General features: G+C 38.1%; 1 protein-coding gene across 12 annotated transcripts in view; it reads right to left on the minus strand.

Annotated features, from left to right (window-relative positions):
• Window positions 1–24,608, minus strand: part of CNTN4 (contactin 4) — a 985,842-nt gene that overhangs the window by 193,984 nt on the left and 767,250 nt on the right. For all 12 annotated transcript variants that reach the window (XM_055259613.2, XM_055259617.2, XM_055259612.2 and 9 more), the window contains one exon: window positions 8,703–8,900. In XM_055259613.2, coding sequence (XP_055115588.1) covers window positions 8,703–8,900 — 198 coding nt within the window. The remainder of the gene's footprint in view (window positions 1–8,702; window positions 8,901–24,608) is intronic.

The raw sequence follows: 24,608 nt of genomic DNA on the forward strand, positions 1-24,608 counted from the left end.
ACAGACAAATTATTAGAACTACAAGAAATTTCAGCAAGCTTGCCAAATACTGAATCACAGGAATAACAGTACCTTCCATATATAAGCAATAACTAACTAGATAATGTGATTAAAGATAAGAGACAACTGTCCGGACATGGTAGCTCACATCTGTAATCCCAGCACATTGGGAGGCCGAGATTGGAGGATCACTTGAGGTCAGAAGTTCGAGACCAGCCTGGCTAACACGGTGAGACCCTGTCTCTACTAAAAATACAAAATACAAAAATTAGCTGGGTATGGTGGTACATGCCTGTAATCCCAGCTACTCGGGAGGCTGGGGCAGGAGAATTGCTTGAACCTGGGAGGCAGAGGTTGCAGTGAGCTGAGATCGCACCACTGCATTCCAGCCTGGGTGACAGAGACAGACTCTCAGTAACAGACTCTATCTCAAAAAACAAACAAACAAACAAAAACAAATGGATAAGACACAACTTACTGTAACAGCAAAAATGATAGAGAATCTAGGAATTAGCCAAGAATACCCAACATTTCTATAGAAAAATTATTTACAGAAACAGGCCACAGGCAAGGTTGGCCTGTGGGAGTTTGCCAATTCCTAGTTAAAACAAATTATCTGCCTACTGCCTGGAATTATTTATTTTATCTTTGATTGTCTGACTCTTCATGGAAGCTTGGGTTGATTCCAAAGACCAGGCCAGGTTTCTTCACCCTTAAGCTGTGATTATACACTTAATTTCCCTGTACACTTCACTGCTCCATGGTAGTTCTTACCAAAATTGAAACTTAAGTGAATTTGCTTTAATTCTCTACTCTCCCCTGAGTATGGCCCCACTCCTGCCTCTAACTGCAATTAGGCTTCTCAGCCAGGCTATAATCCATGAGGGCAGGGAAGGACTTTTGCATCTCTAGAGACAAGTAGAGAACAGATACTCAATGAGTATTTGTTGGTTAAATGCATGATCAAAAGAATGCCCCAAGTTAACTCAATTCTAGGCTAAATGCTTCTCCTTCCCTCTTTCATTTCAAGTCCCTCTATAAATGTATTATTCAGAACTCAATTCAATAATTCCAGCAAAGAATGAAACTTTAGACCCTTCATTAACTTGGAATTCTCTAAGACTGTAGGTTCCCACAGGCTGAAATCATGTCTTTTTATTTCATAGTGTGCCACACACAATGAGCACTTAACAGATGCTTCCTAACTGAGTAGCCAAATGGCCATCCAAGACCTTTAGCCCCCATGGACCTGAAATGGAATTGGCTATGCTAGAGGTCTAAAGCTGACTGCCAAGTTCCTAAGCTTGTCAAACCTTCAAAATACCCAGAGCCATTAAGACACTATTAAATCAGATTAGCAATGGCAGTTAGCAAAATATCTCACATCCTTTAGTCATTTAGATGTTCTCCTCATAAAACATGTTTTACGCCCACAGATCCTCAACTGCGATGTTGTTAGAGAATTAAAAACAAGACATGATTGCTGTGACAAAACCACACAAAAGTTGCAATTAGAAGTGAGAGTAAAATAAAGCAATGTTTTGGTATAAACTCTAGATCTTAAATAATATAAAATTATGACTAAGTGGAAGGCATATCTCTACCTGTTGCCTGTCTAAATGCCAGGTCTTCAATAAAGGGTTGCAGATCACGTCTCCAATCTAGAAGAGATCTCCTAAATGACTGGGTTCAAAAACCCACTAGGTTAATTAAGTGGCCTACAAATAAAGCTGTCTTTTCATGAAGAAAAATAGTGGTTGTTGATACCCAGTTGAGGTAGCATGGGGCAATATTAGGAAAGTTTACAGTGACCAGTTGGCGGGACCATAATGGAGGATGCATGATGCTGCAACAATAATATTTCAGAATCTTTTAGTTTTCTCCTTTCCATTTTAAAGGTCTTCTTTGGTCTTAAATTTAGAAGTTTGTGGGGAATGTAGTCTTCTGAGCCACTATGAGGTATAATGGTCACGGAGGTGAAGGCTCACAAAATGGCGCACTGTGGCCTGAAAGACTGAATGCACCTAGTTTTCTGCAGGGATCAGTTGTCAGCATTGATAAGAAATCTGATCCAATGAGCAGCATCTGTCTGTTAAACCCAGTATTATCTGGCTTGGGCAAATGTTCAGATTGGAGTTAAGTAGGCTAGAAAGTTGTGACTGGAATCCTTGAAGACAAGAATAAGAAACTTTAGATAGAACTTATTATAAATCACCCATTTTGTATAGCTGAGAAGACTAAGGACTGAAGAAATGGTATGATTCATCATATGAGAGCTGCTGGTACGTCTGGGACTATACTCCAGAATCCCTTTACTTTCCCTCTTGACTTTAGTCCTGGACATGACTAAAAGTTATGGAACTGAAGGATGCTGAGGTCATCGTTTGGGTTTTTTTCTACTGGGTGAAAGCTTGATTTAAGATGAGAAGATTAAATACTTCAATGCTGCTCTTATTCACTGTTTTTCATGGCTAAATTAGGCTATGGAAAATGACTGAGAACTTGGGAAAACATGGTCAGTTATTTCAGGTATATTTGAGAACATACATAAACATTTTAAACATTTTAATTTTATATTGAAGTATAATAAACATTTAGAAAAGTTAACTTTACATTTTAACCCCCAAAGACAATATATCTGGTTTATATATACATACCTATATCCAAAATCTATATGCTTAACAATGTATGTAAATATAGAAATGGAGGAAAGAAATGGAAAGAGAGAGAGAGTATGGAGAAAGAGAGAATTTGAAACTCTAAGATAGGATAATCTCATTGTTCCTTGTTTTGTAGCATCTCTTCCATGTGGAGTTCCAATTAGGGTTAATATTCAAAAATATTTAACAATCACTGTGCAATGCATGGACCTATCAGACAGACACAGGCTATAAATTGCTCAACATTCATCTTTGTTCTAATAAGCAAAAATTTTTTTTAAAAAAAAACCTTCCAAACCAGTCCCCAACCAGTCTCCAGGAAAACAGATGATTTTTCATGCTAAATTATTTACCTGTGTATGCAATGTAATGTGCATAAACAGTGTAACAGACATTATCTCATTTTCTCAAGACTGTCCTAATCTCTGCTAATTCTCTTCACATTAAGCTATTTTAGAGAGAGCCATGTAAGTGGCTAAAGACAGAAGAGCCAATATGATTATCATCGAAGACTACTATTTCTCTAGGAGTTATGCTATATGAGTGGTCTGTTACCTTTGTTTATGGAAATTTAGGGATAACTCTTTGAGATCTGTGCAGGAAGCATATAACAGAGCAGGCTCACCACTATTTATAACCAACAGCTGGGCTAATAAGGATCAATGGACTACTTTAGTACCTGTACTAAAAATAACCATGATATATTCTTCCAATTATAATTTTTACCTCTCATGGTTCCTAAGCAACAGGTGTACTTTCCCAAATCAGTTATCTTCTCAAAGCAGACTTTAAAATATCTGGATAAATAACTATAAACTCTGATAAAATTTTTTCTCACATATGTCTACCAACTCATATTTTTATGTGTCCCAGAAGTGAATACTGCAAAATAATATAGTTATTTGAAATAATTCTCACTATAAAATTATCAAAAATTATAAAGCAAAAGAAACAAAGCAAATGTGTAAATCTAGAGCCCAAACAGACTTTTCTGAGCCTCAGTGAAATAATATGATGATCAGGGACCGGGAATCTGTCCTGATGCCATTTTTCTTATCTGAATTCTCTGATCTTCAGTTCCCTTGTTTCTCAAAAAATAAAGATATAAAATTGGGTGATCTCTAAGTGCCTATTAGGTCCAATAATCTTTATCAAACAATGTTCTAAAGATTTGAAAACTCTATGTTTTAGAAAAGTGAAAAAATAATGACAAGCAAAAAGAAAAAAAAATCAAAATTTACCACTAAAAGTTAAACACTTTAGAGTTTAACATCGTTAGTCACTTTGGAGAGTATTATTCCACCTTTCTCTGTCATTATCCACTATTTTAAAAAAGAATAATAATACGATCTATACACTATTGTAATCTGTCTTTTAAAAATATAATTTGTTGAGCATAATTTAGGTAAGAAAGTTATTGATGATATACTTCTGTTTTGTCACTGTTCAAAGTACTTTCAATTACGACACATAAAATAACTATCTGAGGTAGATGTTGTTACCCTTATCTTACTGATGAGAAAACTAAGTACAATGAGGTTAAACTGACACATCCAAAGCCACGTGGCTAATAAATGGTGGGGCTGAACCCTGCTTGGACTGCTTGGCTTTGGGATCCCCATGGCTTGTGTCCCTACCTCATGGCCCCACATTGGAGCCATCATCTGAGACGTAGGAAGGAGTGAGCCATGGGAAGAGCTGGGGAAAAGGGAACAGGGAGCCCCAGGGTTTTGCAGAACTGGGGTGAGTGGTAAATGGTCAGTGAACAGACATGGGACTCATCACACCTCATTTGTATTAGGAACTGAGCCAAGGTTCACTGTTGAACTTTTATGACTCACCGTGGCCTTTCGGGTACAAATAAGAAATCATAGTCCAGACTGCTTAGCTGAAATGCCCAAGAAACAAGCTGAATATTGGGGAAATACAGTTCTCCCAGCTACATGTGCTCTTAGCAAGGTAAATGACAAGTCTAGCAATTAGTTCAGCTCAGGCTTCAAACTCCTTTGCCTTGCTTTTTTTCCCTTTTCTGAGGCAGACAGAGGATGTGAAATTTTGAGTGTGCTTCAATGATCAGAATGACTGTACAAATTCTACACTCACCTGCACTTACCAATCTAATACACAGTCACCAAATCCCAGATCTTGAGGAGAGAGAATTTCATTGATTTTGCTCTCACAGAATAGATTTTAACGAGAATGTCCTCTTTATTTTGCAATCTCTTCTTGATTTGTATTTCCCCTTTTCTCTCATCTTCAGAAAACAGCTAATTAAATAACCTATTTTGTGCTTAGTAACACAGTTTGAGTGTCCATTTTATATACTCCAGTGTAAACGGAAAAGACGTGAATTTTTACCATGCAATGCTCATGGAAATTAAGAATGAGTGGGTATTAATGGCTGAAGAATGAGATCTTTAGTCTGCTAACTTTGTGATAAAATATTTTAATACAAAACATTTGTCATCTCTATGAAGATATACCAGACAAATCAAGATAAATCTAAAGCCAGGGAAAAGGCAGAGTTGTTGGCAGTTTGAAGTGTACGTGATGATTCTGGAGTGCTTGTGTTCCTGAATGCTTGTTTCTTGTTGTTTGAAGAGGCAGTTCTGTGTGATGTCTGTCCCTGGCTATGTCACAGTATATCAAAGTCAATATGTAATTACATCTATGACTTGATAGACCAAAAGAGATAATACCACTGAACAGATATTCTGGCCTAAGTGCATTTGGGTAGAAGCCACAGGGGCTGTATTTTTAAGTGATTTCTTACAAAATCTTTTGAAAGTTTCTTCATCTGTCAGTCTGGAAAGATAGCACTGATAGCTTTTGACAGAGCTAGTACCTTACCCACTTTTCTCTTTAAGCTGATAAGAATTTTCAGTTTTATTGAATATAATGCAGCTTAATCCAACATATTAATTTAACATTTGCCATGTGGCAAGCACTGTGCTAGAGTGCAGCACAAAGCTGGATGAAAACGATGATCTTTCCTTGATCACAATGTGAGCCAGGTGGGGAAGGCAAGCTGACAAATACGAATATACCAGATGAATGTTATGATAGAAAGACGGCCAAAAAAGCACAAAACAAATAATTCCTCCTGTTGCCAAGGGAGAAGTTATGTATTTGGTTTTACAAATAATGTTTAAAATAGTGTTCTTGATTTTTCCTTTGCAAACCTGTGCAGTAAAACCATTTCAGTAAAGGGCATTCCCATACACTCAGCTGCTATGCCAGAAACCTATGTGTCATCCTTGATTTTCTCTTCCACTGTCTCCCACATTTAAGGAATGAGCAGGTTCTCGAAGCTTTACCAGCAAACTATATCCTGAATCCATTTCTCTCCTCTGCTGTTACTCCCTAGTTTCACTCCCCATCATTTCCCAACTGAATTAATTGCAGTAGTATTCTCATTGGATTTCCAGTTTTCCCTATTGTTTTCTGAAAGTCCATTTTCCACATAGCAGCTAAGCAATCTTCTTAAAAACATAAATCACTCTTCTGCATACAATTCTCTAACGGCTTCTCACTGCACTCCAAGTAAAATCTGATAATTTCTCCTGTTTCTAATTAAGGTTAAAACTCTCTTTTAACCTTAATTCTATCCACCCTCCTACCTGCTCACTATGCTTCAACTATGCCCTGTTCTTCGTGTTTCCTGAACATGCTGAGTGCTTTTTTTCAGGCCTCAGGGCTCTTGCATATGATATTAACTCAGTCTGGAAAGCTCCACCCTCTGATCTTAAGAGGGCTGGTTTCTTGCTATTCATATCTCAGCTCAAATGTCCCCTCCTTAGAAAGGCTTTCCACGGCTGTCTAAAGTAGACACCCACTGCCCCCCCAACCCACCACAGAGCTGCTATTTTATCATACTGGTTTACTGCTATCTAAAATAATAGGATTTTGGTTTTGTTTATGTTTGTTTGATTCTTTGTGTCTGCATCCCCCAGAAGAATGCAAGTGCCTCCTGTTCACCAGCACTCAGCATAGTGGCTGTCACATAGGAAGTTCTAAATAAACGTATGTTAAATGGATGAATAAATGAATGGTTAAAATCTAAATTATTTGCTCAAAAATTCCACAGTGTAGTCTATGTAGAAAGGATGCACAGACCCTCTCTTCAGAGCTGCTTAGTATGTAAATACTTTGTTCTGGAAGGTTCAGGTTCAGAGCCTCACTTGGGCACAAAGTTCACTGACAAAACACAGGGGAAGAGTAACAAACTTGGAGAACAGAAATCTGAGTTCCAGTCTTGCATTTGTCAAGTTTTTCTTGTATAAATTCATATAAGACGTGTTACAGTATAACGCAACGAAGCACTGCGAGGGTTTAAGATATCAGGCTCTGGAGTCAGTAAGACACGGGTGCTGGGTGGAAATCTTGGAGCCATTAATTTTTTTTTTTTTTTTTGAGACGGAGTCTCGCTCTGTTGCCCAGGCTGGAGTGCAGTGGCGCGATCTCGGCTCACTGCAAGCTCCGCCTCCCGGGTTCACGCCATTCTCCTGCCTCAGCCTCTCCGAGTAGCTGGGACTACAGGCGCCCGCCACCATGCCCGGCTAATTTTTTTGTATTTTTAGTAGAGACGGGGTTTCACCATGGTCTCGATCTCCTGACCTCGTGATCCGCCCGCCTCGGCCTCCCAAAGTGCTGGGATTACAAGCGTGAGCCACCGCGCCCGGCCGGAGCCATTAATTTTTAACAAATGTGGCTGAGCCCCAGTTTCCCCGTCTGCAAAAGAGAATGTTTATCATATAATTGATTGAGATTTAAATGAGATAATTCACACACAGTGCTGTGCACAGTGACTAGGCACATATTAAGTGTCAAGTAGATGTTTGCTATTAATGTTTTTGGCTGACGGTATCCTCACTTGTGTGATGGGTCTCGTCATTCCTGTTCATAATGGAAGATCTGAATGTGTACTAGACAGTAAAAGGATTTAAAAAGAATAGAAACCTGAACATGTCCGCTAGGACTGCTTAAATCATGATACCAGCCCTTATTGAAGGGCTTAATTATGTCTTTGTTTGAATTTATTCAACAAATATTTATTGAGAATCTTCGATGTACCAGGTGCGAAACCAGGTGCAGCAGAGATGGCTGTGAATAAGGTACTACATATGCTTTAAAAAGGCATATTGCTAGTAAGACAGACAGTGAAGCACACAGACAATTGTGATGCAGAATTATGAGATCTTGGGGGGTATGGTCGTAGACTCGATGCAGAAGGTACCTGACGCAGCATGGTTGGGTGGCAGGGCGGGCAAGCAGAGATGGCTTCCTGGAAACAGTGACATCTTTGAAGAAACTGGAAGAACCACTATCAGTTTATCCAAGGGAGAAGCTGAGAGGATGGGACTAAGGAAAGGAGGAGCATTTCAAGAAGAGGCAACAGCATATATAAAAACCCGTGGTGGGAAAGGGCATAGTACTCCTAGAGTTTGGCATACACGGCTGTCTTTACAAAGTACATGGTGATTTTTACTACACATTGTTAAGTCATTTAGGTAATTAAGAATATATGAATTTCATATATTTTCTTGAAATATTCTAATAGTGTGGGGAATTAAAACTTCTGTCTCAAATAAGCCTTGTTATGTCTACATTTCACTGTCGTGGGAACTATGCGTTCAGTATTGTAAATCCAGAGGTTATTTGGATAATTGGACACAGGATACTAAATTACAGAGAATTGATTAATGAGCTAATTGTTCAACCTTTCACTTCATTCTGACTGTGTATACAGTTTAAGTGGGAGAGAAACAAGAAATACCTTCCTTTGTTATTTATATTCACCTAAATCCTCATTCTATTCCTGTTGAGATTAGCAATTAGATTTCTAATTAGTTTTCCAAAATGGATTCATGGGTTTATCTCTTACACAAGTGGAGAAAATATGGGTGCCAAATAGAGGCAGCATTAAACTTTTCTTACATTTAATCTAGCCAATAAAGCTTTGTGTGCCAATAACATAACATACCTCCACATTCATCCTGTGATTGCAAAAAACAAAATTAACAAAATTACTTGAAAACTCACCATCATTTCTCAATATTAGTGGTGTAGGTGGCCCCAGGACCTTGTGGTTTGTCACAGTATTGGTAACCACACAGGTATAATTCCCAACATCTGATTTTTCTACTTTGGCAATATACAGATTCCCAGTCTCTTGAGAAACAAAGCGTCGATTATCCTGATAGGAAGGGTATTCATTGAAGATCCAGGCATAACTCAGTTCTGAAAGTAAAAAAATCTTCATTACAAATATGTCTTTTGGCACTGGAACTCTACTGTTTTCATGAAAGAAATGATCAGGTTAAAAATTTATATACTGTTGCCCAGTGACTCTTTTTCAGCCTACTAAATATAGATAGGAAGTAATCACAGTCCCCCATGGCATTTTACTAGCCTTTCTACTGTCAGTCAATAAGGTTTTATTTCCAGAGAAGTAAAAGATACACTGATAGCCGATTAAGCGATGTCCAACCTCTTTAAGTCAAGGGCTAAGCATTTACAGTTTGCTAGTCATGTGTCAGGCACTATGCAACATGTATTGAGTAATGCTCAAATTACAGACCCAGGGTGTCTATAATCTTGATATAGTAATGCTGGAAGCCACCCTGGAAACTATTTAGATCATTTCTTTTGTTTTATAGATAATAATCATTATATTACGTCATAATGCCCCATACTTGCATAGCACTTAATGCTTTCCAATGTATTTGATAGTTTTATTTCTGTTAACTGAGAAACTGGCACCTAGGAACACAGTAACTTATTCAAATTCTTAGCTCTAGTTAGAAACAGAATAATTCCTGAGTCTCATTGCAGTCTTCTCCCAATGCCTCCTACTATCAACTCAAATTTTTTCTTCTCACTTGTGAGGTTGAATACTTTTCCATCATTTTAGTAAGAGAGCAGTTTAATACTGTGGCAAATACTCACTAAGTACACACTGACTGACTAGTTGACTGATTCCACAAATATACATCCGTATTAAAAAAAAATAGATCCATGAGAGAGTGGATATGAAATAGTGATAAAAGAGCAACATGTTCACAGATATCCCATAATATCACTGGGATGAATTTAATAGGCATTTGTATCCGAAAATGTTCCTTTGAAAGTTCTAATTTTTATAAGAATTAGGTAAATGTTTTATGAAGGACCACATGAGCCCATGCTTTCCGTTTCAGAGAAGACCGCAAAATGACAGTGAGTTTAAATGATTTGCTGCAGTGAACTATTGTGCTCCAAGGAAATCAAACTGCTTCAGCTCCAGGCATTCCATGATTCCTCTCTTTAAAGTGTAATTTCCAGATTTGTCCAAGCTGGAGAAGTTATATACTAGCTACTGGCACTGATTAGCCAACATGTCCCACTTTATCTTCAAAAATTACTTTGTTGAGGGGAGGGTGAGGGAACAACTAAATGTAATGGGGCCACTGGTCTCAGAACTATTGGCTGAGTTCTTACATGTCACTTTTTCATATGATCCTGAGCTAGTCTAGATGTATAAAGTGTCCTTGGAAAATAGCAGAAAGGTCACTTCAGTTTTGTAGAGAGAACGCTAATTACTGTAAAAGGCATTTTTTGTACTGTAATCCTTCAATGTGTCCCAATTGTACTTGACCTCAACAACTGAATGTGCAACAGGAAACATATTCTCCCTCAATAATCCACTGTTTACACACAAAGGAGGGGTCATGCAGATTGCTTTCCCTTTATTACTGGATCATAACATTTCCACATGTATTATTTTAGAAAGATATAATTATGTTTATATGAGAATGGCTAATCATTTTATTTACGCATGTGCATGTAATTATAAGTAACCCCATGCTGATATCAAGAGGATACTCAGTGTAAATATACAAGTGCTTTCCAGAAAGGTAGTTACTTCCTCAAGAAACTAAAATCTGGGGGAGGAAAAGCCCCTATAATACATCGTGAAGAACTACTATCCTGTATGGCAGGCTTTTAACAAACAGCATAGCAGTGCACCCCTTACATACTCAATAGGTGAGTTTCAGGCAAACCTAGTAATCTCTCAGCACCTCAACTTTCTCCTATGCAAAATGAGAAGATTACCCTAATTATTTATAAGAGAGTTTTAAGTATAAATTAGCACCTCCAAAGTCTCATGATGGAAGTTAGAATATAATTTACCAGCACAATATTAATCAACCCACATTTCTCCAAGGAGAGTTGGAATCAAATACAGGAAACTATTTTTTTTTTTTTTTTTTGACATGGAGTTTTGCTTTTTGTTGCCCAGGCTGAAGTGCAGTGGCATAATCTTGGCTCACTGCAACTTCTGTCTCCTGGGTTCAAGCAATTCTCCTGTCTCAGCCTCCCAAGTAGCTGGGACTACAGGTGCCCACCATGACGCTTAGCTAATTTTTGTATTTTTAGTAGAGACAGGGTTTCACCATGTTGGCCAGGCTGGTCTGGAACTCCTGACCTCAGGTGTTCTGCCCTCCTTGGCCTCCCAAAGTGCTGGGATTACAGGTGTGAGCCACCACGCCTGGCCAGGAAATGATTTTTTTTTCTCCTGCAATATTTTTCAAAACGCTCAGTAGTAGCTACTGGCTGCAAGGCTCTCTGAATTCTGCAGGAGGCTCATTTAGCAACTAGAAAGTCGATATTGGGAAAATGGCATCTGCTTCATTATTTTTCTAATTGGAGAGGAACAACAACAGCAACAACAAAGTAAGACTAAAGTTCAAATCCTTGTTACATAAGGGAAGCCATTTAAACTTCATTTTCAGCTTCTTGGTCCATAAAATGAGGACAATTTTAAATGTGATGCAGGTATGTGGTGAGGATCTGATTATGTGAAAGCACTCTGAATTCTCTAAAGGGCTGTACAGATGTTAGTTATTATTGGTGTTGCACTTCAACAGGTTAATCATTATAGAAGTAAAACTTTTTTGAAAATTCAATTAACATGCTATTTGATCTAATTAAAAACATGTTGATTCCTTTGGTTTCACTGCTTTTGTGACTAAAGTAACTTAGTGAGAGATGCAAACAACCGGAAGTGCCTCGTGCAGCATTTCCTAAACAGTGGTCTTTGATGATTAACTCTTTGTTTTCTACCCCCACCTCCCTAAAACTCAAAGGGTTACATGATCAAATTACTTAGAGAAGTACTGGATTATACAAAGTAAAACAGAGTTTTAACTTTTTTCTTTCAGGACTGGCAAGAGATTTTGTCATGCCAATGCCCTTGAAACTCCTTAGAGAGTGTTTAAGCATCCAAACTTATTTGCTCGTGGAATTACCACCACCACAACCATCTAACCCCCATAGCTCAAAAAACCTAGTTTGGGAAACGTTGTACCAGTTAGTTCAATTAAAAAAACAGTAAGTAGAATATAAGGATTATTAACTGTATTACTTCAGTTTCTACAAAATCATTAACATTAAACAGAACAACAGAAAACAACAACAAAATACTGAATTAAAGTTGTAATGCTTCCCCAATTGTAATAACAATATAACAGCGTAACCATTTCTTATGCTGAAAAAAAAAAAAAAAAAAAAAAGAAGAAACCATAGTTGCCAATAAGAGCCTCAAACAGAAGATGCTAAGGAACCTAACCAACATGGTTCAACTTCTGACGTTTGTAAATACTGTGGAGTCCTGAAGTGGGAAGGTCAGCAGAAAAGTATTGGCTGGTGTACTGGTGAGAACATGTTGGGCTAAGCACTAAGCTCTTAAAACAGGGGAAATCTCTCAGCAACATATTAACTTAGTTTTTTTCACAATCAAATATCACCACCTGGAATATTGTATTTTTATTTGTTTATCTCTTCAGGGCAATCAGGAAGGAGCAGGAGGAATATAATGTAATGAGAATGTAGACATCAAAGCAGGCGAAAAGTGTAGTACAACTAAAACATACCCAACAAATCGCTTATCCTATTTCTTCGTTTTAAAGATAAGAAAATTCTGAGGTCTTGAAAGGGTTAGGTTGGAGCACCAAAAAGGGGTGAGGCAGACTATAATCTACGCATTCTAGCTTAACTCTCATTCTAGTGTCCCATCTAGGAAAAAGTAAGAGCTCTTCATATTTGAAACCAAGATCTGGTATTTTTATATTGCTCAATATACAATTGAGATTTCCCTTAAGAACCAAAATCTATTTTTATCAGAGCAAAACATTAATCCATTGGGTTACATGAAGCACTATCAACATTCTGAAAAATATAGCCAAGTAAATAAAACAAAATAAACTTTTATGTGCTGCAACTTGCAAAAGTGTATGGTACTCAGTTTGATTTCCTTAGGGACTTTCATGCAGTATTTATACTTACTCAAACTTGACAGAGTTCTTTTGATAAGTTTTCACACACTAATTTCTCTGGAAGTGACAGACAGTTTCTGTCCCATTGGCAATTTGTAACAACTGAGTAAACAGATACTTGGAATGCAACATATTAAATAGATTGTGAAACTTCTGGTGCTCAACTGAAAACTACTGAGGCCAGTTGTATTGTGACACTCATTAAAGAAGAAAGGCTTAGCAATGGTTTTTTTGGTTTGCAGCATACAAATCTATTGGAAATTAACTCTGAAGCTCTCTTAATTGGTTCTTTTTTCTATATCTCTAAGCCAACAACAAATGATGTATGGCTGTTATTTTTAAAAGAAGACACCAATCAAGCAATTTTCAAATCCAGGTACTCATTGAACAGATTACACAAATGATCAATCAGAATTCTCTGGATGGTTGCTCTTTAATTGTTCTTGACACCAATTTATTTCTAGAGCTATACTATGCTTCATTATGTTCTGAGTCATATCCCAGTAGTGGCAAAGATGTCAGTTTTCAAAGATGTCTTTTTCTTAATCTCAAAGTTTTAAACCTGAAAGGGCTCTTAGTCCAACTTTTTCAATTTTACATATCAGGAAACTGAAGTCTAGAGAAACTGTATGAGTGGATCATGATCACACATTTGACAAGTGGCAGGGATGGGACTGTGGGGTAGCCCCAGTATTCAGAAGAGCTGATTCTGTTAGGAAGCCATATGTTCCTCTAAAAATGTATTTTGGAGCCAGAAGGAATCAGTTTTCCTTAACTATAAATTGGGGGAGTGGGACTACATGATGTCTCAGTTTCTTTCATCATTCCATACATTCTATATGTAGACCATCAAATCCAACATGCTCATTTGACAAATAAGGAAAGAAAGATCCAAGGAAACCCACTAACTTACTAGGAATCACATGGGTAGTTATTGGCAAGGTCAAGAACTAGAACACACACGTGCACACACACACACACACACACTCTTATTTATTTAAGCTGTGTTGTGTCTTGCAGAAAGAAGATATTAGAGTTAAGTCAGGAGACATGAATGGTAGTCTTTGCATTGTAACAAATTTTGACCTTAATAAATGATTTTAACAGCATGATAGAGTCTCCTTACCTTTTGATAGTTTTATCAATATGTATCCTATTTTTTACACAGTGTTTGTGAAGTTGAATTTAAATGGATATATAATTCTAAGAAAGTAGATATGAAAAGTGTATTTTAAGTGATTTCTACAAATGAAGTGGGTAAAATGAATGTATCCATTGGTTCATTTGTTGGTCAAATATTTACAAAACATCAGTTATTTGCAAAAGCACTGAGCTCAGTGCTGAGATGGAGAGGTGTGCTGGCAAATGCTGGAGAGTAGTTACAAAGACAGGGGTTGGAATTAGTTATCAGTGTGCTGAGCAAAGGGAAAAATGGCATAAGTCCATGGAAAGATCTCTGGAATTGGTGTCAAGAGACATGAATTGAGTCTTTGCTTCGGTACTTAATCAGCTGGAAAGTAATTTCTATTCCTCAGTTTTCTCATCTGAAAAATAGGATAATTAAAAGAATACCTTCCCTGCCTAAACCAAGAGTCACACTGATCACCAAATGTATTAATGTAAATTCTTAGAGTTTCTTCTGGCATTTTTTTCAACAAAAATTATCTTCTTGTAAATGGATTGATACCTTGTCTTTCTCTGACCTTTGTGAAAAAAAAATGTTATAAATTGTGAGCAACCCAAAAATTTCCCCAAGAAAGTAAGAACTACACCAGGAACTGCAAGAACTAAATAGCACTGATGATTGTGCACAATAACAGGTAGCAGGAGAAGGCAAGAGTGTTTGGTTTCAGAAGAAACCAAAACCACTCATGTCATGTGAAAGAGCTCTCTCAAGAAGAGAATGACCAATAGACTTTGGATTCTGAGAGAGGAAGCCTCTGAATGACATTTCTAATTATACTAAGACACAGAATGATAAATATAAAGTGATATGTGAGCTGTCATCCAGTGAACAATGCTTTGGGAAACAAGAGTGGAGGGGCAGTGTCTGAGATGAGTTGAGATCTGAAGGTGTGGAAATGGGAGAGATATTGTACCTCTATTAATTAGAAGACAGACTAATGAGTATTTAAACCTATAATGATGGTAATGACCCTTTGCAGCTTAGGTTGCTGAAATCATGACTGCAGCTGTCAGGACCCCTATTAGGAATACTCTGTGGTCCAGAGAACTTGGTTTAGACAGGTCCCAAGCAATGAGCAGGACCATCCAGGGTTCAGACACTGCTTTCATTTTTTATTAGTGCTGAGCAGAGCAGGGATGACAGGTATCTGTCACTTGGACCACCAGTTGCCACTCCTACACCCATGGCTGACATTTATAATTGATTCTGCCAGACACAGACTGAGAATCATTCTCAATACAGTGTTTCAGGCAATTACCTCCAATCAATTTGTGTTGGCACATAAAGTGAAAGCTTTACACCGTCTTTGCAGTACTGATTTTGAAGAAATGAAATGGTGCCAATATGAGGCAAGGATTAGATAAGGCCTAGTACTAAATCTCATCCAACCTTGTGCCAGGTATTTCTAAAAATAAGCCTTCCAGCTAAGAGACTACTCGCTTTGTTCAAGATATTTTTAGTACATGCTATTTACTCGCTCAGATGTGGCAGTGGAGGTATGGAAAAGCAAGATGGCAAAAGGTGCATTTTCTGGTCAGGTATACGGCTCTTGAATATGTTTGAGTATGATTTATAACATCCCCCTCTTACATGTAACTTCTTATTTTCTTGCCTCTATTTTTTGGGGGGTAAATTGGGCATTTTTCCAGGGTGCAGATTTACTTTAAAAAATTGTGGGTGGAAGTTACAGAATTTAACTTGAAAGTAATTTAACTCATTGTTTAGACAATAAGCCAAATATGAGTATATGACAAAATAGGACATACAACTTATATGATTTTTAAAGGTAAATGGAAAGGCTTCAACAAAATCTTGTACTTGCAGTCAGTGGCTTCAGCACATAATTCTGCATTCCCTGTCTCTCCTCTGCTCTCAGAACTGTATCAGTGAGAAAGTTTGAGAAATATTGCCTAGATCTGGAGTCAGTAAACTTTGCACACTGCAAAGGAAGAAGTCATTTTAAAAAAAAAACAACAGGAAAGCATCCTTTTTGTTAGCATGTTCGGACTGGAGTGGAGGCTGAAAAGTGACAGTACACAGAACAGACTGAGACTGAGAAGTGGATGTGTCTGTTATAGTTTCCCCATGTTATGAAACTGAAAATCCAAAGGCAATGAAATGTTGAAGAGATATCTGCACTCTCATGTTTATTGTAGCACTAGTCACAACACCCAAAATATGGAATCAACCTAAGTGTCCATCAGTGGATGAATGAATGAAGAAAATGTGATATATATACACAATGGAATAGTATCCAGCCATAAAAATAATAAAATACTGTTATTTGCAACAACATGGATGAACCTGGAGGACATTATGCAAAGTGAAATAAGCCAGGCACAGAAAGACAAACAGTGCATGATCTCACTCACATGCGGAATCACAAAATGTTGAACACATAGAAACAGAGAGTAGAACTGTGATTACCAGAAGCTATCTGGGGAGCAGGGAGGTTGGAGGAATGTTGGTCAAAGAATAATTTCAGTCCGACAGAAGGAATAAGTTCAAGAGAGCTATTGTACAACATGGTATGGTTAGTAACAATGTATTCTATTCTTGAAAAGTGCTGAGAGTAAATTTTCAAAGTTCTTGCCATAGAAAAAATGGTGAGTGAGGTAATGAACACGTTAATGAGCTTCATTTAGCCACTCCATAACGTATACGTATTTTAAAATGTTGTATGCCATAAATATATGCAATGTTTATTTGTCAATTTAAAATAAATAATAAAAAACTAAAAATCAAATATATATCTTGATATTGGGTTTCTCTTTTTCTTTTTTTTTTTTTTTGAGACAGGGTCTCACTCTGTCACTCAGGCTGGAGTGCAGGGGTGTAGCCTCTACCACCTGGGTTCAAGTGATCCTCCCATCTCGGCCTCCCAAGTGGGACTACAGGCATGCATCACCGTGCCTGGCTAATTTTTGTATTTTTTGTAAAGACAGGGTTTCACCATTTTGGCCAAGCTGGCCGCGAACTACTGACCTCAAGTGATCTGCCCATCACGGCCTCCCAAAGTACTGAGATTACAGGTGTGAGCCACTGTGCCTGGCTTTGATATTGGGCTTTTCTTGAAACAAACATAGTCCTCAAATAGCAGTCCTCAAAAGCAATCTGAGTGATACAACACAATGTCCACTATAACAAGTGGTTCTCTAATTTGAGTAAGCATCGCAATCACTGAAAAGGCTTTTTATAACACAAAAGGCTGGATCTCACTCTTGGAATTTCTTATTCTGGAGGTGGAACAGGGAGGGACAAGAATTGCAAGTTTCTAGGTGCTGCCGATGCTGTTGGCCTGAAGACCACACTCTGAAAAACAGTTTTAAAAGGTTTGAATACATTAGGCTCTCATTCCATCAGGCAAATGATTGTCAAAGGTGAATAGCAGCTTTCCACTGAGGAACAGGCACTCAGTCTCCAGTTTGCCATAGCCTCTACCATTCCCTACTCCATATACCAGTCCTATATGAATTTATAGGCAATTTAGGCTGTGACCCCTGCTTTAGGATACAGACACAAAGACAAATAAATGGAATTGACCCTTAGTTGCATACTTTTGTTGGTATAAGAATGGTACTGAAGAAAACAAATATAAGCTAATCTGAGTATTTTGATGGGATAAAAGTGGGGTGCTGAAATCACACAGAACTGACATTAGACCCTTGCCTGATTATGACAAAGAATGGCCCAGACTAGCATGGGCAACATAATAAGACCACATCTCTACAAAAATAAAAAATTAGCTGGTTATGGTGGTTCACACCTGTAGTTGCAGCTACTCAGAAGTCTGGAGAGGCTGAGGTGGGAGGATCGCTTGAGCCCAGGAGGTCAAGGCGGCAGTGAGCCATAATCGCACGACTTTACTCCAGCTTGGCCAACAGAGCAAGACTATGTCTCAAAAAATCAAAACAAAAAATAGATGGCCCAGTCTGTTCAGTGTGATCAAACCATCAAACCAGTAAAGCCATGGCAGAGAGATGCAGCTGCAGTGGACTATGATGGGCAGATGGAAACACTGTTCATGGGGGATAAAGAATGTTTCTTTCAGCTATTTGTTAAAAATTTGGTATTTTAAGAAATCAAAGGTATCACCATATTTTACAAAGAGCTCAAACACACAAAGTTCATTTTAAAAGTGTTAATCCCTTGAAGCATGGATACCCTTTGATAGCCAAGTATAAAATACTTTCAGATAATGTAGAAAGCACATAAAAGCTAAAGAGACAACTATCAAAGTTCAATGCCCAGTTTCAGAAAGAATATGGCTTTTTCTCAAGGGGCAGGAGAACAGAACAAAATCAGATGATACAACTCTTTCAGCTCCACACTTATGCCCCCTTCATACAAGCCCTGTGGGTTGATCCCAGGTTCTCTCTAGGAAGGAGTGTGGGTCCCATTGCTGGGGAGAAAATCAGCATCCAAGTCCTGTGGATTTGAATTCCATAGAGGTTTTTTGTCTCACCGTCATCTGTCACTGGCCTAAGAACATCCTACTATTTTGTCTGTATCAGGTTCAGCGCCACTCCAGGCCAACCCACACAATGCTGTCAGATTAATCCTACCAAAGGGCAGCTTTGAGTCATCTCCTTCCTTCCCACACAAATCCTCTGTGAGTCCCACTGCCTCCTGGATTAAGTAAAATGCACCCAGCTCACATTCAAATCCTTCCATAACAGGACCCCAAGTTATTTAGTTTAAGCTTTCTACTCTTTACTCTTTGTTAATGTATACTCTGGGGGAGGATCCCTCAAGCTAGGAGTTGTAAAACTTTAGGGAGGCTGAGGAGGGGCATCTGTGATTAATGGATTCATACAGTACATAGTATTCCTGCAGGGGTCACTTTTAGATGCAAAGAGAAGACACAGTGGGAGGGCTGTGCCTGTCCATCTGGGCTTTAAGCAGAGACCTCTGTTTTTGAAATTTGCACTTCCCCACAAAATTGTATTTTAAGAAAGGTTTATACTGCTAAGAAGCGTTGCTTAAGGTAAAGTGGAAAAATAGTCACTGATCCCCTTGTGTGCCGGGTGCTTTTCAGTCTCTCTGACAAGGCTTGTGCACTTTCTTCTCGGGACATGTTTCCCTGCTTTACTTATCTCAGCCACTATCTTTTGCAAAATGCCATTTCCTGACCAGGAAAATTACATGTGGTCTCTCCTCAACAACAAAATAAGTGTTTGTTTCTTTTTTGCCTCGTAGCAACCAGCACATTATTTCACACATTGAAATTTGTTTTTAACTGTATTAGAATAGTTCAGTTGCTCATCTCTTCTCCATCTTCCAGTCTTGAAGACTGCTTGTGGACAAGAATACATACGGCCAGAGAACACACACTTTACTCTGGTGAAATCAACTTAGTAAGCATTAGTTGAATCAAAGTGGAATTCCAAATGCCAGAAGTTTCCTGGAGCAACAGTGTTATTGCTGAACTCCAGGCCCAAAGTGTTAGTCGAGAAAGAAGTTCCCTGTAAATAAGAAAGTATATCTCTCTCATCAGACCATTGATGGTAAATCAAATTCGCTGAAATCAGAGGAGGGAAAAAATAACAACAACAAAAAAAAAACTCTGGACTATCAAAATATATGTTTTAAATCAGAATGTGTGAGCCCCTTTCCTTAAAAATCCTTCCCTTTCCATTTATTTCTGACTCTCTGGCGCGGTTTTGCTGAGTTTACTAAGTTTACTAAGACAGAAAGAAAATATGACTGACTGGCCAAGAATGAGAAGGACTCAGTAAAGGCAGAAAGGAAAGGATGCAGCAGTGAAGTTAGTCCACCTGATGTGACTTACGCTAAATGACATATGTTGATGAAAACTAGAGTTACCAGATGACACCCATGTGACCTGGCCACAGGTCAGACCACAGTTACTCAAAGGTGACAGGAACACCTGGACTGAATAAGACATCTCCATGCACAAGGAAAGTTAAACTGGACCCAGTGAGCCAGATACTTTTGTTTACCTTAAGGAAGCCTCCATCTCCATCAGCAGAACCACAACTTTCCTACTTCTTCACATTTTCAAAACACTTTTATATCCATTATCTCATTTGGTGCCTCTGACAATTTTTAGAAATAAGTAGAATAAGGATTAGTTCCATTGGAGAGACAGGGAAAGTGAGATATAGAAAATTACATAAGCTATTCCAAGACCACAAAGACTATCAGTGGAATTAGATTTGGGATTAAAACAGACATCTCTTGAGACCATGACAAAGATTTCTTTTCCTATGCCAGGAACCACTACAACTGAAACCTTCAGCTTAACTAAGCCAATGACATGGCAGTCCAGCAGTGATTACCCTGACTAATGTGCCAGGCCTATGGTTGAAGGGGACTGTGGTAGGGATCAGGACAACTTGTTTCTTGTTTTCTTTTGTATGCCACAGTATCTAACCCCATAGCGACATTCAGGAGTACTCACAATTTCAGGGAACTAGGTGACCAGTTAAATCCTGAAATATCAGTATTGGATGGGTCACTTGTACCATCAGCACTTAAAGATATTTCCTAGGAAAATTTTGACTGGACAAATCATAATTAATAGAAATTTTGCTTTTTCTCACAGCATAATCAAAATCTGTCTTATTACTTTAAGCTAAGCAATTTCTGTGAAGAAAGAAAAAAGAAGATTCAATATGGGAACTAAAATGGATTCTCAGGAATAATGAAAAAATGTTGAATGGTGGAAAATGTCAATTTAATTCTAATTATTTACTTTTTTTAAGGCTTCAAGCAGTAATATGACTGACTCAGCAAGCTTTCGAGTAATATAATCAACTCCCACACAAGTTAACAATACACAGCCTTTTCACCAGATTATTAAACAATTCCACATTCTCCTTAATTAAACTTGTGATCTAAAATTCAGACAACTGACATTTAAATCATGAGCACAAATTAACCCTTAATCAAATGTGCTAAGAAAATACCAATTTTCGGCTGGGCACAGCGGCTCATGCTTGTAATGCCAGCACTTTGGGAGGCAGAGGCAGGCGGATCACTTGAGGTCAGGAGATTGAGACCAGCCCGGCCAACATGGAGAAACCCCGACTCTACTAAAAATACAAAAAATTAGCCAGGCGTGGTGATAGGCGCCTGTAATCCCAACTAATTGGGAGGCTGAGGCAGGAAAATCGCTTGAACCGGGGAGGTGGAGTTTGCAGTGAGCTGAGATTGCGCCACTGCACTCCAGCCTGGGCAACGAGAGCAAAACTCCGTCTCAAAAAAAAAAAAAAAAAAAAGAAGAAGAAGAAGGAAAAATAAAATACCAGTTTTCATTATGGCCCAAGATGCTTTTCCCCGCTTCCCTGCGTCTTGCTAATGCTCCTGTGAAACCAATAACAAAAGCATTTCGTCTGTGGGTCTATAAAGAATGGAACTATCCTTCTCAAAATAAAGGTATTTTCTTCTTTTATCTGGACCTTTAAAAACAAAAAAGACCATCGCTGGCTGCAATGATCCGGTTCTGCCTTGAGGTACAGTGAAGAGGACTAGATGAAAGATTAATAATCTATGAGTTTGGCTTTATTACCAGGTTTGCCAGAAAGGCACTTTTCATCTTCTTAGCAATGCTTCATCAAATGGTTTTTGGGGAATGGCAGTCATCATTCCTCCAAGGCCAGCATAAAGATGGGAGTGAGTCACAGGAGACCAATCATACCTCAGGACACAGTGATTGGTTCAGTAAGGATCACATGACTTAAATCAGCCAATCAGAGATTTTTAAAATTCAAACTGAACAAACAGGTCTTTTTTCCTCTGGTTTCAAGACTCCAAAACAGAGAGCACAAAGGGCCCATGCTCACGTCTAATGTACTTTTGACAAGCTGGTCTGGGAGAAGAAACTAGGACTCAGAACTGACAGGCAGAGAAGTGAGTACATGTGGTGGTTGAATTCCTCAAGAAACTCTACTCAGAAGAAATATTCTATTCAGGTAATATGCTTTAAAAAAAATCAATAAATTAGGCCAGGCACAGTAGCTCATGGCTGTAATCCTAGCACTTTGGGAGGCTGAGGTGGGCAGATCACAAGGTCAGGAATTCAAGACCAGCCTGGCCAATATGGTGAAACTCCGTCTCTACTAAAAATTCAAAAATTAGCTGGGCGTGGTCGCGGGCACCTGTAGCCTCAGCTACTCGGGAGGCTGAGGCAGGAGAATCACTTGAACCCGGGAGGCGGAGGTTGCAGTGAGCCGAGATTGCACCACTGCACTCTAGCCTGGGCGACAGAGTGAGACTCCGTCTCAAAAACAAAACAAAACAAAACAAAAACAATAAATTCATTTTATAAAAAGCTCCCTAGTGCACACTGGCTTTTTTTTTTTCCATGCCCTGTGATCAAAAGTATCTGAAAAATTTCTTAATATAAACCCTTGTCATTTCTTTTTCTCTTTAGAGACTTATTTTACCTTCCTCCATTTACTAACGGCCTCTTCTTACCATTGTTCCTAAGCCCCCCTTGAAAAATACTTGTATACTAATTTCCTATCCATCTGCTACCACTTAAAATAGTTATTTGTAAAAACTGGTTCTTAGAAATGGTGGATTCTTCCCAATGACTCTTGTAATTCTTTACAATAACACAAAGACTTGCAAGAAAAAAGTCAGCTTCAAAAAAAATTAAAGGAAAAAAGTAGGCATCTGATGATCACAGCTCCTTATGGGACATCTAGGCAAGACCATGCTTTGTTCTATTTTAAAATAAATATCTTTACCTTGGATGTGTTAAGTATTATTTATAACTGGTCAAGTATCTACTCTAGAACTTGGGGTTAGACATACATGGTCTTGAAACCTTGGTTTACCACTACTTTGTGAGCATGGAAAGTGACTTAACATATCTAAGACTCAATTTTCTCATCTGAAAAATGGAGATAATAATAACACACCATAGGATGGTTGGGGGATCACATGCAATACTGTAGGCAAATTGCTACTTATAGTCAGCACAGTGTCGAGCACATGTTAGCACTCAAATGTTAATGTTTATTATTATTATTGATAAGGCAAAGATGGTGAATAGAATCATTTGATGACTTACAAATTTATTATCAAATTTATTATCTAATTTATTCTGAAGACCCATTCTAAATTATAATCTACTTAATATTATCAGACCAGGTCAGAATTTATAAGGAATAAAGCTACCCTAATATCTTATCATAGACAGTATTTTATTTTCCTAAAATTATTTCCATTTATGTTACTTCATTCGACTCATCTCTTGGAGGTAATAATCCTGCTTTCTAGAAAAGAAAATGAGGAACAGAGAGAAAAGATGACTCATTAAAACTTAACATTAAACAAAGCCAGGCCAGAAAATTAAATCTTGTGATCATTTATACAGTGTCAGTATGCTTATTATGCTAACAAATAGAAGTAGCAAAAATTATAAAATTAATATGCTCTCTCACTTTCAAAAAACTGAGATCTGGGAAGAAACTGGGAATGCAGCCATGAGGTGGGTGTGGCCTGGTAATAAACAAATGCTGTAATTGAGAAACTTAGCAATTACATTTTACTTAGAGTTCATGTATTACAGATTATAGCTGAAAGCATCCTAGGAAAAAAATCTGTTCAGTTCTCCTTTATCAGAAGCAGACAGAACTATCTAAAGAAGGATTAAATACTTTCTTGTTTTATCATTTTTTTCTTCTTCTTTTTAGTTAGTAAGTGATTAGGGCAGTACTGAAACCCATCACCCTAGATTTTCACCTGCTGATATTTTCTTTTACAGTGCAGTGGAAAAGGCAGTAGGTAAGTAGGTATCTTCTAACTAGGTGATCTTGGCCAAATCACTTAATCTCTCTAAGCCTCAGTTTTCTCACATGTAAAGAAGGGATAACAACCCCCACCTTAGATGCTTGTTGACCAAGTAAGACTATGCAAGTAAGAATATTTTGTAAACAATAAAACGCCAAGCGAAGGTGAGAAATCGTTAACAGACAGGGACTGCAAATAGACTCCACTACCGAGTCCTGCCAAATTGCTATTGGCTATCCAGGTGCTGTGTTAGGGTTTTCAGAATGCCAGAGACTCAGAGGAAAAAGGAGTTTTAATTGATCTATGATAACTGCCATGAGAGTAAGACAGAGTACTGGAGACGCGTGTGGCCAATATTTAGGCCACTGCCTCTGCTTAAGTGAGTAGTGGTTTTATTATAAGGAGAGGAGAGTGCCTGGAGAGGCATATGATCAGAGGCATAGTGTTTCACTTCTGTTCTCCAACAAAATGCAAAAGTCTGTCAAATGGATATCGAAACTGCAAACTAACAGCCATGAAAGATGGATTAAGATGATTATGGCATAAAAATTTACACTTGCAACCGTATATTCGCCATAGAAAATGCTCCCTTTATGTGGATGTAAATAAATGTTAATTATCCCTCTGTAATAGTGGCAAAACAATACAAAACTGATGTTGTTAACTTAACAAATACATTGT

The sequence above is a fragment of the Symphalangus syndactylus genome, chromosome 21, assembly GCF_028878055.3.
Source record: "Symphalangus syndactylus isolate Jambi chromosome 21, NHGRI_mSymSyn1-v2.1_pri, whole genome shotgun sequence".
NCBI classification, from domain to species: domain Eukaryota; kingdom Metazoa; phylum Chordata; class Mammalia; order Primates; family Hylobatidae; genus Symphalangus; species Symphalangus syndactylus.